The sequence below is a fragment of the Microcebus murinus genome, chromosome 7 (genome assembly GCF_040939455.1).
Source record: "Microcebus murinus isolate Inina chromosome 7, M.murinus_Inina_mat1.0, whole genome shotgun sequence".
NCBI lineage: Eukaryota > Metazoa > Chordata > Mammalia > Primates > Cheirogaleidae > Microcebus > Microcebus murinus.
The window spans coordinates 45,950,345-45,964,564 of NC_134110.1; the positions used below are offsets into that span (position 1 = coordinate 45,950,345).

A 14,220-nucleotide genomic window follows, 5' to 3' on the forward strand; every position below is an offset into this window, starting at 1 on the left:
GGTTCTCGTGTAGGGGCTTATGCTTAGATCCATTGGGAGTAAATGTAATTCATAGAAGTTTATGACATGAGTTAAAATCTTTGAAAGATGTGACTGTTGATTTCAGCTTTCAATTGTGTAGTGAGTAATAGTACCCGTCCTGTTTGCATCGTTATTCCTCTGCTAGAGAACCCTGTGGGATTATAGATTACCCATAAAACTTGGCTTATGTGGTTTAGAATCTTAAGTGGTATCTACTTTATACACATCTGCAGCCCTGGATTGTGGGAGCAATTGAGCCAGCTTGTTCCTCTATGAGCTGTCAAAAATTTCTGCTCAATTTAGATTGGTAAATCTCTTTAGCAAAGATTGTTGTCCAGTATTTATTCTGAATTTTCTAATAGTCCTCAACCACAGCACAATTTAAAAACAAGACTTAAAAGAGTTTTAACATAGAATAGGCAGAATATACGTGGGCACTGTTTTCTCACTACAGTAGTGTATGTGCTGTAGTTACTACTAAATGACACTACTGAAAATCACGTGGTCAATAATTATCTAACATCATATACATTTTCTTAGAATTATTCTAGGAATAATAGTAAGTCAAGTCATGTCAATTCTGCATAATGAGAAACTGGATATAGATAAAGTTTCAACCAGTTGGTGACAATTTCATAATTGCTGCAGGCAGCAAGAGTGACAGTCCTTAATCACATATCTTTCAAATTTCACTGTTCACCCCAAGCCTTTTTATCTAATCAGGGCTTGGAACAAGGATTCATAGAAGCATTTCATGAAAGGATAGACTGTGCATTTGTATAAATGCAACTACTATATTGCAATTGAGCAATACATACACTGCTGTTTTGTACCACCAGCAAAGTAAATAAAATACTGCTCTGGTGCTAGCAGTTTGCAGATGATTTCTCTGGAGGAATAGCCAAAGTTTGTCATTAAGACATCTAAACTTTAATGTCCAATTAATAGTGAATGCTGTTAATAATATGGTAAAGCTCCATTATGAAGTAAGCCAAACAATTCAATGTGCAGGTCATAAACAAACTAATTCAGAATAATTTATTCTAATGCTCCATTTCTCTAAATGCGGTCCTTATATGACTTGCATCAAAATATCCTATCGTGCCAGTTCTTGTCTGGCCCCTAAACTCCTCTTTCTTCTCCCCCACCCTTGCCACGACCTAATGAATCAAAATCTTGGGGAGTAAACATCAGGCATAAATATCATAAACATCAGTGTTTTAAACAAGCCCCCAGGGTAATTCTTATGCCCAATAAAGTTTGAGAACCACAGAATGATTTCCAGGGACTGAGACTGTTGAGAGATTTGTTTATAGTTCTAGGTTTTCTTCTGCCAGGGGGCAGTGTTCTCTGAAATATGGCTGGATTAATAACCCATGCGGGAAGTTCATTTTTCAGTCTTTCACATGCACTTTCTTGTTTCCTGAGCCAGCCACGTGTGACCTTATACCAAAATCTTAAACACCATAACAAGTGAACTTTCTTAATTTAGTTTTTTTATAGAAGGTTTTGGACTATCTTCCAGTTTTTAGTTGAATCTCTCAACCTACTTTACTCATTATCAGGCTTTTTGTTTTTCTGAGCTTTAGCTAATGAGGGGTATTTTGCAGTTGATTTGATGCCTGAGGTAGGGATTTTGGTCATCCTCTGACAGTTAATTGATCATAATCACTTTGTAGTAAAATTCTGTTTAACTATGGCTGGATGATATGTGGGTGCACATGCACGCTTGTGTGAGTGTGTTAATAAGTTCCTTATGCACAATAAGTTGGTAAAGATAAAGTTCTTTGGCAGAACAGTTAACAGAAATAGTGGCTGAGCTCAACCCTTTTGGGTAATGGGTAACAAGTGTTGTACAGAAGCCAATTCTGGACGAAGTTGGTTGTTACTCTTACAGCTCTCCCCAACCCCCTGCACTGCTAATCCGCATGTCAAAGAAAAACTTCATGGATGATGTTCAGCTCCTGAGCTCTAAGTTTTTTTTTTTTTTTTTTTAAGGGAAGCCTTCCTTGTCCTCAAGCTGGGTTTATACAATCAAATGCCAGATAAAGTCAAAAGTTGCTGGACTCTGGCAAAGCCTAGGGAGGTTGCAGAGAAGAGGAGGCTGGTGTTTCAGAACATTTGGGACACTGTGGCATACAATGAAATAACAGGATTGCCATGATATTTTCCTTTTGGGTTTATAGTTTTTCTCTATAACGGCAGGTTTGTCTTTTGAAATTTAACATAAATAGCAGAAAAATCTTATATGGGGTTAACATCTTTTATAAGCCTTGCTAAATACCCAAGTCCAAATCAGTTCAGTATGGTGTACAGACTAAAGCAAGAGACTTATATAGAAAAATTTATAAGCCTGCCATCTCTGCAAGAGTGCAAAACTAAAAGGATTTTAGAAAAGCGACTTAAAGTTTGGCAGTATATTTTCTTTCTTTCTTTTTTTTTTTCAATTAGCTGTTACTAAATCCTAAAATCTATAATGAAACCCAGACCTACTATACAATCCACTATAAACAAGTTCTTGCTTTTGTGCTATCATGTTTTATTTGAGTAGAGCCACTACTCCGTTAGTAATCTGTTGCATGGTAAGTCTCGTATTTGTTTATGTACGAACACATGCGCTGTGCAAGAATGACAGTCACCGGACCTCGGGCCTGGTGAGGGAAAAGCCAAAAACAAACCTTCCTTCTTTTCAATCCTAAAGGCATATAATATTTAAACAGCCCTCAGATTTAGAGATCTTGATTTCTTCTTTAGAGAGTGTACTGGTTGCCAAATTGCTTAGTAAAGAGACTCTGGCACTCACGATAGCCTCAAAGGACACAGTGTTTGGTGGCTAGATGGTAATTTAACTGGGAAATAACTAGGGAAACAGTTCTTTAAATCTCAATTCTTGCTGCCATTGAGATTTCCTTCCTAAATTCAATTGCTAATAAAGCTTTTCTATCCCATTCCCTACCACCACCACCCCTGTCCCCCCCCCCACCCCCAGTCTCCCACCCTTCCCCCTCAAAACCACCAAAAGCTAAGAGTTTTTTTTTCTGGGAAGAAGAGACAGAGACTGAGGTCATTTTGTCTTTCTTCATAAGGCAGAAGGACTTTATGCTGCTTAGCTGGCATTTCCAGTATTTTGATAAAAGTAACTTCTCTAAACTTGAGCAACATGGGGAAAATAATGCTATCTTTTATGCTAGTTACAATTTTGGGGAGATTTCATCGTGAGAAACATTTGAGGAGTCAGAAGTCGCTGAGAATGCGGTAATAGGGAAAGGGGCGTTCAAACTGCCAGCAAAATAAATAAATGGGAAAGACAGGAACGTTATTAGGTTTGTAAATGACAGAACTTTCCTTGTTTTAAAAAAATAAAGTTGTGAGGTTGACGACATTGAATCACTACATTGTAAACCTTAAAAGCTTAAAGCTGGTAGAAGCCCTTGCAGAGCTCTGTTTCATTTTTATCGGATAAAATACATTTGGTTTCTTTTTGACAAACCATGTTTTTGTGAGGGAAGGAAAATGAACATGCACTGTTATTGGCCACAGCAACATAAGAAACCCTCCAGTTGCCAGAGGATACCACATGAAAGTGTGTGTGGGTTAGGGGAGGGGCCGATAAGGGGGTGGGGAAAAGGAAGATGATATCTTAAGCCTCTTATGCCGAGAGCTGGGATTTGTGAACAAGCTGTGATGAAATCAGGCTCTGGACAAATCAGATGAGCCTGTCAACCTCCCAGGTGGGATTGCTTGTAGTTAATAGACTAAACTCGGAGCCCCAAAAGCAGTGCCTTCAGTGTAGGCAGAGAGAACACGCTGCAAAAGGCTTTCCAAGAATCCTCTGACATGGCAAGGAGAAGCTCGCTCCAGTCGTACCAGGTGGGAGAATGATGGAATGACAGGGGAAAATACTTGGGCTTCAGAATCAGTGGCTGATCTGAATTTTTCTTTTTGTTATTTAAATTAAGACAGCACCTTATGGTGCATTTTAGAAGTTGTAGGATTGGGTGGTTAATGTTGAAGTCATTTGAATTGCCTTCATGCAATTTGATTTAGTCCTGTCTAGCTGTATTTGACAACTTGATCTCTTCATTCCCTTAGATAATATCCCTGTTCACTTTTGCTGTTGGAGTCAATATCTGCTTAGGATTCACTGCACATCGAATTAAGAGGGCAGAAGAATGGGATGAAGGTCCTCCTACAGGCAAGTGTAGCAACTATATGCATTTTCAATTTTTTAAAAATACTGTATACCAGGTAATCACAAGCTCATTAAGAAATTTACCTTTAAGATAATTTTGCAGTATAACTAAGTTAGACTTAAATTTCCCTGGAATAAAACCGCCTATATGAATAATTCAGATGAGAGAGTGTGGTTCTAATTAAAGAGCATTTATGTTTCATGATAGCTGGCTATTTTAATCTTTGTACTGTGAAATTTATAAATGTTAAGACACAGTTAAACTCTTGTCTATGGATAAGGCTAAAGTGGAAGTGGTGAGGACAGGTGTTGTCTTAATATCGGAGATACACAAATATGATTTGCTGTCATATGATATAGGATATAGTATTTGCCGCCAGAAAGTTCTGACCTAGGAAAAAGAGGAATAAAAGGAAAAAAAGACAGTGAACTGTCTTTATAAAACTTCGGAAAGTTAGGACTTTAAGATTTACCTAAACTTGGAAAGGCATAAAAGAGAGGAGGTACTTAATGAGTTTATAGGATTGATTTGTACTCATTGTCTTTTCTTTTGGCATAAGGAAAGGTAATTTTTAATAGTGTACTTTGACTTAACTAATAGAACCAAAGTGAAAGAGTTTCTTTTTACAATACACTGCATCATAAGCAGCGTGGGAATTCTTATAAAGGCACTCCTTGTGCAGACAGAGGGTGCTTAACTGACCAGGTCTTAAGCAGTGAGTTGGTTAATTTCCTGGAAATTGGAGCTGCTGATGGTTTTAGAAATAAAAATTATATTTTAAGTAATGGATACTCTAGGGAACAATATTTTCTTGACTTTCCCTGACATCTCAGCATGTTTGCCTTTCTTCCTGTGAATTGTGTGTTTGTATTTCTTGATCTGATTATTATAAAAGACCATCACCTGTCTCTGTTTAGCCACGGCAGACTTTTATTATTAGCAAAGTTATGATACATACATTGATGGAATAACAAATCCTCCTCATCTCAAGTAAGTTACTTTAGAGTCATGCCAGAAAGTTGAACGAATATTAGAAGTGGGTTAGTGAGTAGAAGTGGGTGTGGTTGGGGTGAAGAGTGAGAAAATAGATCATAAAAATTGCAGCAACCAGGGAGCCAAATGGACAAGATGCTTGTCTTCTATGGAGGAGGGAGAAGAAAGTAGATGGCTAGATTAGACAATGCTGTTTTTATTGGTAGAACACACTCTTTTCAAAGGACTCCTTTTCACTCCCACTAACACTGTGACGGAACAGATAGGGAGATCAGATCCTTAGTATGGTCATGTGGGTAAGCCAGCAACTTGAGAGTCAATGGCTGGTTCTTTCTGATGTGCCCTAAGACAAACTTTTTTGTTTCATCTTGATATATTACCTTATTAAGATGGATCAGTTAATATCATCTTAATATAAAACTGATATTGAAAGAATTAAATGCTGTTTCCTTAATGAATGTGAAATTGAATCAGTCATTATTTTCAAAGTTGACTTTTTTTGGAATATAGTCATAAGGGTCCTAGACTGGCACCCTGGATTTGTGTAACTTGCTGTGTGGTCCTAGGCAAGTCACTTGTCAAGTCTGTTCCCTTAGCTGTATAATCAGAGGGCCTAGATGATTTCTAATTTTCTTTCTAGATTAAAAAAAACTGTATATGATCTACTCTCTTTCTTTGCCTCTTGAATTTGTGTGCTCTCTACTGGAAAACTTAAAAAGTATAGATTAATCCTTGAAAATATTTTGTCTACCATAAATTATTCCATATGTTATAAGAAACAGCTGGTAGAACTAATGAATCAATGCTATTTCTGAAAAAATAGTGTAGTCTATATTATAATATGTAGATGTCAGTGGTCTTAAGTATACTATAAAATAATTGCTTCTTGAATTATTTAATTAAATCATTGATTATCTTAGGCTTACGATATCATCTAAAATAATTTGTTAGTTAAACTTCTACCTAAATGAATCTTGGTCTTAGGATATAACACAATTTAAGTCTGAGTTTTGGGGTTTCAGTATGCCTGCACACTTTTTATTTTTTATTTCTCTTTTAGTGTCGCTTACCTGCTGTTGAGGCACTATGGTTGATTTCTCCTGAATCTTTATTCAGGACCAAAGATGTACTTAGGAAACTGGGTGAAAGCATATTGCAGAGAGTTTAAGCCTTTTTATCTTTTTAAATCCTACATGTGTCTAGAAAAGGATCTTTCTCAAATAATACATGTGATTGATTATTCTGACTCTTAGCAAAGCCTTCCCATCAGAAAACATTGAGTAAATTTATGTATTTCCAGGAACAAGACACCAGGAAGGGATGCAGTCATTCCTATTTTCAATAACACTTTTAGGCTCCAAAAAAATGCTGGGATACTCAGTGCTTCAAAGGTGTTTAGAAAAATAGAAGGAATATAAAGGGTGTTGATACATGGCTAGCTTGAGACTGATCAGAGTGAGACTCACCATTCCAAGGCATGCAGCTTCTTGTTTAGTAACTGTAGCTCCTCAGATTCTCAACAGTAGCTGAGAATGTTCTGCACACATTCATACTCTCCCTGCTGTACTATGGACTGGGATGTTAGTTTCAAGGTTGTGGCAGTGCAAACAGTTATAATTAATTAACTAGCACAGTTTTAGCTGGATTTATTGTTAGGACCTAGTGATCTATTGGAAGTAATGGTAGAATAGTATTTCTTGTACCAGATCATAAAAGATTTATATAGATTTATTAGGAGATATGAGAAGAGCTAATTATAATTCTGTTGGGTAAATATAATGGGCACTTAGGTAAATGAGATAGCTGGAATAAACTTTAAGAGAAAATGTAAACAACAAGTGCAATTTAGGTTGATAGCTTTGTCTCATATATCTGATGTGGTCCACTTGATTTGACTTTAAGACTGTGAGAGAATTTACATATAATACTGGTGTTCATGTGCTCATGTATACATGAATATGTTTATGTTTGTGGTGTTATGAAGGAGTCCATTTTACTGAACCTTGTCATTTATATACTGTTTCAGTCTCAAGGTGGAAATGGAATATCCTCTTTGAAATATAAGTCATTTAACTCTTAAAAGACAAAGGGAAATTTGTGAGCTTGTGAACAGCTGGATAAAAGAGACTTAAAAGTTCCATCCATTTAATCATCATTTTCAGTGGCTTGGCAGGAAAGTTAAAAAGTATATGAATGAAATTCATAGGAAAATATAAAATGAAAAAGGTTGCTAACAACTTTATGAGTAAAGCTTTTATTTTGAGAATTATAGGGAAATTAGAAAATGGTACTAGGGACAAGAAGGTTCATGTTCATTTGATAATTTGAGGAATTTTATTCTACAATGAAAAGCTATTTAAATGTTGGCATAATAGAATGTACGAAACTAAGTATGGCAGATATATCAGCCATTACTCTGGGAGCAAAATTATCTTGTGGGGAATATCATGTCATGTGACTTTATGTTAAATTTAATATAGAAATTGTTTAAGTCAATGGGATGATATTTTCTGAAATAAAAGCTAAGGAGGCACAGATTTTTCAGTTCTTAGTTAAGTAGTGTAGTGATCTTTCATTTATCTTAAAGCTGTATCTTAAAACTTAAAACCCTGAAATCTCAGTCTTCAGTGGAGTATCACATAGATTTTTGAATCCATAAAAATCAATAAATCTTCCAAAAGTATATTTGGAAAAGAACTTCTAAACTTTGAAACCTATGTACAAAATTTGAAAAATTCTTTGTTATTGAAAAAAATACTGTAGTTATATAGTGAGATGATCTAAAATTTTATCTAGGCCTTTGCTAGCTCAAAGGAGGCCTAGAAATCTGATTTTCCAATAAGGAAAATGGGGATAATGTTGCCTTTATTTATCTGAAAAAGTTTTTGAAAATGCCATAAGAAGGCTGATGAAAGTTATAGGGTGTTAAGTATCTTACGATACATTTAATTTATCTTCAATTATGTATGAAGGCCAGTGTCTAAATTTATACCGCATTGTGTTAGCAATACCTGTGATTTTAAATGACGTTTCATTGTTTAGTAGCAGATTGGCAGATCATTCAGATTTATACTAATGATTACAATTAAATTCTATTTGAATGGTTTAGATATTGAGTTAAAGGTTTTATGTTTTAAATCACACTAAATCTTTTTTCTTGTAATTTGTGAGCTCTTTCTACATGAGAACATTGTATTTATAAATGCTATGAAAGTACAAGTGTTTAAAAACTTCTCAGGTAGACTTATTTATTTAAAAAAATCTATGAAATCTGTCCCAGCAGCTATGGAGAGAAAGAGATAACAGTGATGCCGTAATAATGGGTACTTACAGAAAGCGACGTGTTTAGGAAGCAGAGATGCTGACATGCAGGCCTTTATGTAAGTGCTGTTTGCTAAGGGATGAGGTCAGAAACATCAAGAAAAGATGGCAACTTCAATAAAAGAAAGTATGATCAGAAAGAATGAACCACATTCTCTAGAAGAGGCATAATACAGTATCAAATTCTAGAGTTGGGAGTGCCAGCCATGTATACTCCAGGTTGCCCTGTGGGTTATACTTCAAACAGGGAAATAGACACAGGGAACCTATCTTATTTTAATGCTCTTGAGAAAAGGAGGTGGCATAACCACAGCTTGGAACCCGTTTCAAGGCTTTAATCTCACTTTCAGGAAACACCTGGGCTAAGAACCAAAGAGAATGGGAGGGACAGATGGAGAGCAGTATCCCAGACCCTGGAAATTGGACCAGACAAAACTCAGAAGAAAGGACCTTCTAGCTTTAGGATGAGCTAAATGTTTTCAAATTTCTTGGCCATCATCCAAATTCAAACATTTTCATTCTACAGGGGGATTCAGAGGGAAATATGATTGGGAACCCAGGAGAAAGTAATGTTTTGGTTGCCATTCTTGTCATCAATTAGCCTCTTTCCAACAGTCTAATTAGATTGTAATAATTTTTCCATATATCATGGAGTAAATGCACCAGGATTCTACAACCTTACCTCTGTATATGTACAGTAAGAGTGGACTATTTTAGAAATAAAGTCTTCACTAGGCAAAAATAATTGCACCTGTTGCTATCGGAAGTACAAATTTGAATTGAAATAAATCATGTTTTACACTGATATTTCTTTAAATCATGAAATTATGCTGCCATGAAAAATAAGGGTTGCATAACATTGTTATGCACATCATAGATGTATATATACGTATTTTTTAAAATTTGAAGTCCTTATTATAGACTTAAAACATTTGTTTTTCAAGATTCTGGAACTGACATATCTTTGAAGTAAAATAGCGTCATCTGAATATGTAATTTAAAAGGCAGCAATAGAATTTGAATCTCATAAAAGTATTGGCAAATGCCTCATAAGAAGTTCCAGGCCTCCATCATACTTATCACATATTTCTGACTTGATACTTCTGAGTACTTTTTGTTTATTTTTAGTTTTTGTCTTTCTTATTAGTTCTGAGCTTTTATGGAGATCTCAGTAATGATGAAAATTTTGGGATACTACAAGTTCATTGAGCCTTCATTTTTCATCACATCTTTCAATGAATTATAGATCCCAAGTGCTCACTACAATGTTCTCTTGATTTAGATCAAGTAAAGGAAAACTTATTAACAGATTTTAAAACTCAGACTTACAATAAATCAGGAATTCTTTCCATATTTGAATCAGGTACAATAAGGAGAGAAGTCCTATCCTTAGGCTGGGTGTAGGGTGAAGAACAGTGAACATGGATATCCCAAATATACTGAGCTTTACAAATTATATGAATGTGTTGAATTATTCCATGTACCCCATATGCATCCATATACATATGGATACATATATTATGCATCCACATGTATATGGATACATTTATTATGTATTCATAAAAAATTTGTATAAAAGAAAAAGTCAGAACATGGAGGGTGAATTATAGAACTCCTAGGAAAAGAATAGGGACTAGAGCTTGTCATGAAAGAGAATGGCTGGGATGAAATAGGCCCTGGAAAGGCAAAATAAGTATTCTACTCTATTGTTCTGTTTAATTTATTTATTAACTTAATTTAAATTGTTTTGCACACTCAGCTGTCCAAGGTTGGCTTCTCCACTGTGCATGGGAGTCTGCAGCATTCCTGAGGTGTCACCGTATATTCATTCCATTTTATTTAAAAGGGGATGGCAGCTCAAATTTCTTAGGTTTATTGGATTAGAATGCATCCTACACAGCTCAAACTTATCTTCCCATTTTTCTTTCTGTCATTTTCAGCTAAATTCAAGTCAGCCAAGAATGAATTTTGACATAGGTATCTCCTAATCCACCCAGGACCAAGAATTTACTCTAAGTTGAAACTCTCAATAACCTAATCTTGAGTACGGTACTTTTTACAAGATATATCTTTGTATTATGAGTGCAAGGGCAACTCTTTCTAACAAAGCTGTCTTCAGTGTAAGGCTTGGCAAGGATAGGGGCCAACTACTGAGTGAGATTCAAATATTTTCAAAAACAAAGTGAGGGACAAATTTAAAGAATGATTAACGTCAGAAAATAGTAAAAACCACATTGATGGAATGGTTGAAGAAATATTAAACATGGCTACAAATTTATATAGATAATTTGAAAGTAAAGAAAGAAATAGGGAGGAGATTGTGATGAGGGAAAAGCAAAGAGCATGGATGCAGGAAAATGTGAAATGCATCAGGGACATCATACACCTGTAAGCAATGTGCCCTTAGGTCTCTCCTCAGTATCTCAGCTACCTGCAGAGTAAGTATATTTGTGTATGCAGTTCATGGGGATGAATACTACTCAGAATGTATTAGGTTACTGTTGGAATGACCCTAGCTAAAAAAGCACTATTCAATTATAACTCCTTTCCTTGTCTTTATTTTTATTATCCTATAGGACTTTTCTGTATTTTTTTCTTTTTTACATTTTTTAACTCTACCTCTCCCCATAGTTTCTTATGCTTCAGCATGCACTGTTGACATGTTGGCCAAAGTCAATAGAAAAACGTGGTTTATGCACCAGAGGTAAGGCATTGCACTAGAAACGGACATTATTTCCTAAACTGAACTGGTATGGTTTATACACATTTCAACATCCCAGAATCAACCATGCAAAAGCGTTTCACATCTCATGGTCTAGTGAATCTGTTTGTTTTAGTTGAAGTGATTTGATGCCATAAAGGCCAGGATTGAGTGACTTGGACTTTAAAGAGGACAAAGGACTAAGGGATAAACAGGATGTTCAGATAAATGGCTTGGGTGAACCTAGAAATGTCATTTGACATCTGTTCTCCTTCTTTCTTTCTTTCTTTCTTTCTTTCTTTCTTTCTTTCTTTCTTTATTTATTTTTATTTCGGCATATTATGGGGGTACAGATTTTAAGGTTTCAATAAATGCCCATTTCCCCCCTCCCCCCAAAAGTCTGAGTCTCCATCATGACCATCCCCCAGATGGTGCACATCTCACTCATTATGTATGTATATACCCACCCCCCTCCCCCCTCCCACCTGCCCAATACCCTATTACTGTAGTACCTATGTGTCCACTTAGGTGCTACTCAGTTAATACCAGTTTGCTGGAGAATATATCTGGTGCTTGTTTTTCCATTCTTGGGATACTTCACTTAGTAGTATGGGTTCCAGCTGTTCTCCTTCTGTTTTATGTTTTTTTCTTAATTTTAAAAGTAGTACATATGAATAATAAAAAATAAAAACACATAAACATGCAAATCAGGAAATAAAATTATAGATAACATGTCATAAATAATATTTTTAGGATATTTACATATATCATATATGATAAATATTTTATACATACATATACATATATGCACATATATGTGTGTATATATATTTACATATCTGAAAGAGAGAGAGAACATGTGCAAACAAAAACACCAAACTACTACCTGTGAATTTGTAACATGTCAGATATTTCAAACTACAGAAAGGTACAAAGTCTTTTCAAGTCTTTCTTTTCTCCAAATGTAATTTCTGTAAACACTTTCTTACAGAGGGAAAAGGTTTATTCACACTTGTCCTTTTAAAAAGTGGTGCCCACCTGGACATTTCTCCATCCCTGTGCTCCTCTCCCTCTCACTGACCTCCAGTTCTGGCTCTGTTTTTCTTTCGATTTTCATTTCTATCCTTATTGTTCTTTTTATTTCTATTTTTTTAACACAAAATATAATATATAATATTTAATGCTATAACACTGTTCTGTGCTTTTCTCTTTAAGAAAACTTATTTATATATTTTGTAGATCTTTCCATATTGCCTACACAGATCTGACTCATTCTGTTTAAGGAGTGGGCAGTATTCCACTTATGAATATAGCTATTCTTTCCTTCTTGATGGGGAAAACAACTTTGGTTGATTTCAGGTCCTCTCCTGTCCTATTACAAAAAGACTATAGTGAGCAATGGACACTGATTGTACATATATGTTGGCAAACTTTTGCAAAATATATGTAAGTGATAAAAATTGCTAGTCATGGAATTTCTGGGCAAAAAAAATTTATGAGCATTTAAAAATGTTAATAGATATTTTAAAATTGTATTCTATTTATAAAAATTTGTATTCCTAGAAATAGATATGACACTGTTTATATTTTCCATTTGCCAGAAATGATTTTGTGCATTGGGATGAGGATTCAGTTTAATTTTTTCCAGTCACTACTTAACTGATTAACCCTTCTTTTTTCTGCTGATCTGAAATGTTACTTTTATTGTAAAATATATTATCTGTATTTGGTCCTATTTGTGGGCTCCTTCCACAGCCCTGATCTACTTATTTTCTAGTACCAAACTACTTTTTTATTTGAAAATGTTAAGGGAGTACAAATGTTTTTGTTACGTAAATACCTTGTATAATGGTTAAGTCAGGGCTTTTGGTGTGTCTGTCACCAGAATAGTGTTCATTGTACCCAACAGGTAAATTTTTATCTGACACCTTCCTTCCCACCCTCTCTCTTTCTTGGTTTCCAATGTCCTTTATGTCACTTTGTGTCAATGTGTATCCATTGCTTAGCTCTCACTTATTAGTGAGAACATGGGGTGTGTGGTTTTCCATTCCTAAGATACCTCACTTAAGATAATAGTCTCCAGTTTCATCCAAGTTGCTGCAAATGACATTATTCCATTCTTTTTTATGGCTGAATAGCACTCCGTTGTGTGTGTGTGTGTGTGTGTGTGTGTGTGTGTGTGTGTGTGAGAGAGAGAGAGAGAGAGAGAGAGAGATGAAAGTTGTCTGAAAAAGTATCCAGTTGTTGTTAATGTAACAAGAACATTTTAAATGGCTGGATACTTTCTGGACAGACATTGTATAAAACATTGTCTTTATCTACTCATGAATTGATGGACACTTAGATTGATTCCATATCTTTGTAATTGTTAATTATGCTGCGATAAACATTTGGGTGAAGGTGTCTGTTTGAAAAAAATGACTTCTTTTCCTTTGGGTAGGTACCCAGCAGTGGGATTGCTGGATCAAATGGTAGGCCTACATTTATTTCTTTGAGGAATCTCCCTACTGTTTTCCATAGATGTTATACTAACAGTCCCATCAACAGTGTATAAGCATTCCTATCTCTCTGCATCCATATCAGCATCTATTGCTTTTTGATTTTTTAATAATGGTCATTCTGATAGGAGTAAGGTGGTATCTCATTGTAGTTTTAATTCACATTTCCCTGATGATCAGTGATGTTGAGCACATTTTCATAAATTTGTAGGACATTTCTTTATATTCTTTTGAAAAACTTCTGTTCATGTCTTTTGACTGCTTTTTGATGGGGTTGTTTGTTTTTTTCTTGCTGATATTTGAGTTCTTTGTAGATTCTAGATGTTAGTCCTTTGTCAGATGGATAGTTTGTGAATATTTTTGCCCATTCTGTAGGTTGGCTATTTGCTCTGCTGATTATTTCCTTTGCTGTGCAGAAGATTTTTAATTTAATTAAGTCTCATTTATTTATTTTTGTTGTTGCTGTATTTGCCTTTAGAGTCTTAGTCATAAA

At 35.2% G+C, this 14,220-nt stretch overlaps 1 protein-coding gene and 1 non-coding gene across 9 annotated transcripts in view; one reads left to right on the top strand and one right to left on the bottom strand.

The window, feature by feature from the left end:
• ENPP2 (ectonucleotide pyrophosphatase/phosphodiesterase 2) overlaps positions 1 to 14,220 on the top strand; it is a 113,296-nt gene that overhangs the window by 26,690 nt on the left and 72,386 nt on the right. For 4 of the 8 annotated variants that reach the window (XM_076005056.1, XM_012753811.2, XM_076005057.1 and 1 more), the window contains exons 1-2: positions 3,637 to 3,891; positions 4,114 to 4,216. In XM_076005056.1, coding sequence (XP_075861171.1) covers positions 3,859 to 3,891; positions 4,114 to 4,216 — 136 coding nt within the window. In that variant the 5' untranslated portion in view covers positions 3,637 to 3,858. Of the gene's footprint in view, positions 1 to 3,636; positions 3,892 to 4,113; positions 4,217 to 14,220 lie in introns of those variants that run through there. The other 4 variants (XM_012753808.3, XM_076005059.1, XM_012753806.3 and 1 more) reach the window with 3 other exon arrangements.
• LOC142872208 (small nucleolar RNA SNORD55/SNORD39) lies at positions 10,277 to 10,356 on the bottom strand. The gene has a single exon (XR_012920424.1). It is a non-coding gene; the product is annotated as a small nucleolar RNA SNORD55/SNORD39 (small nucleolar RNA).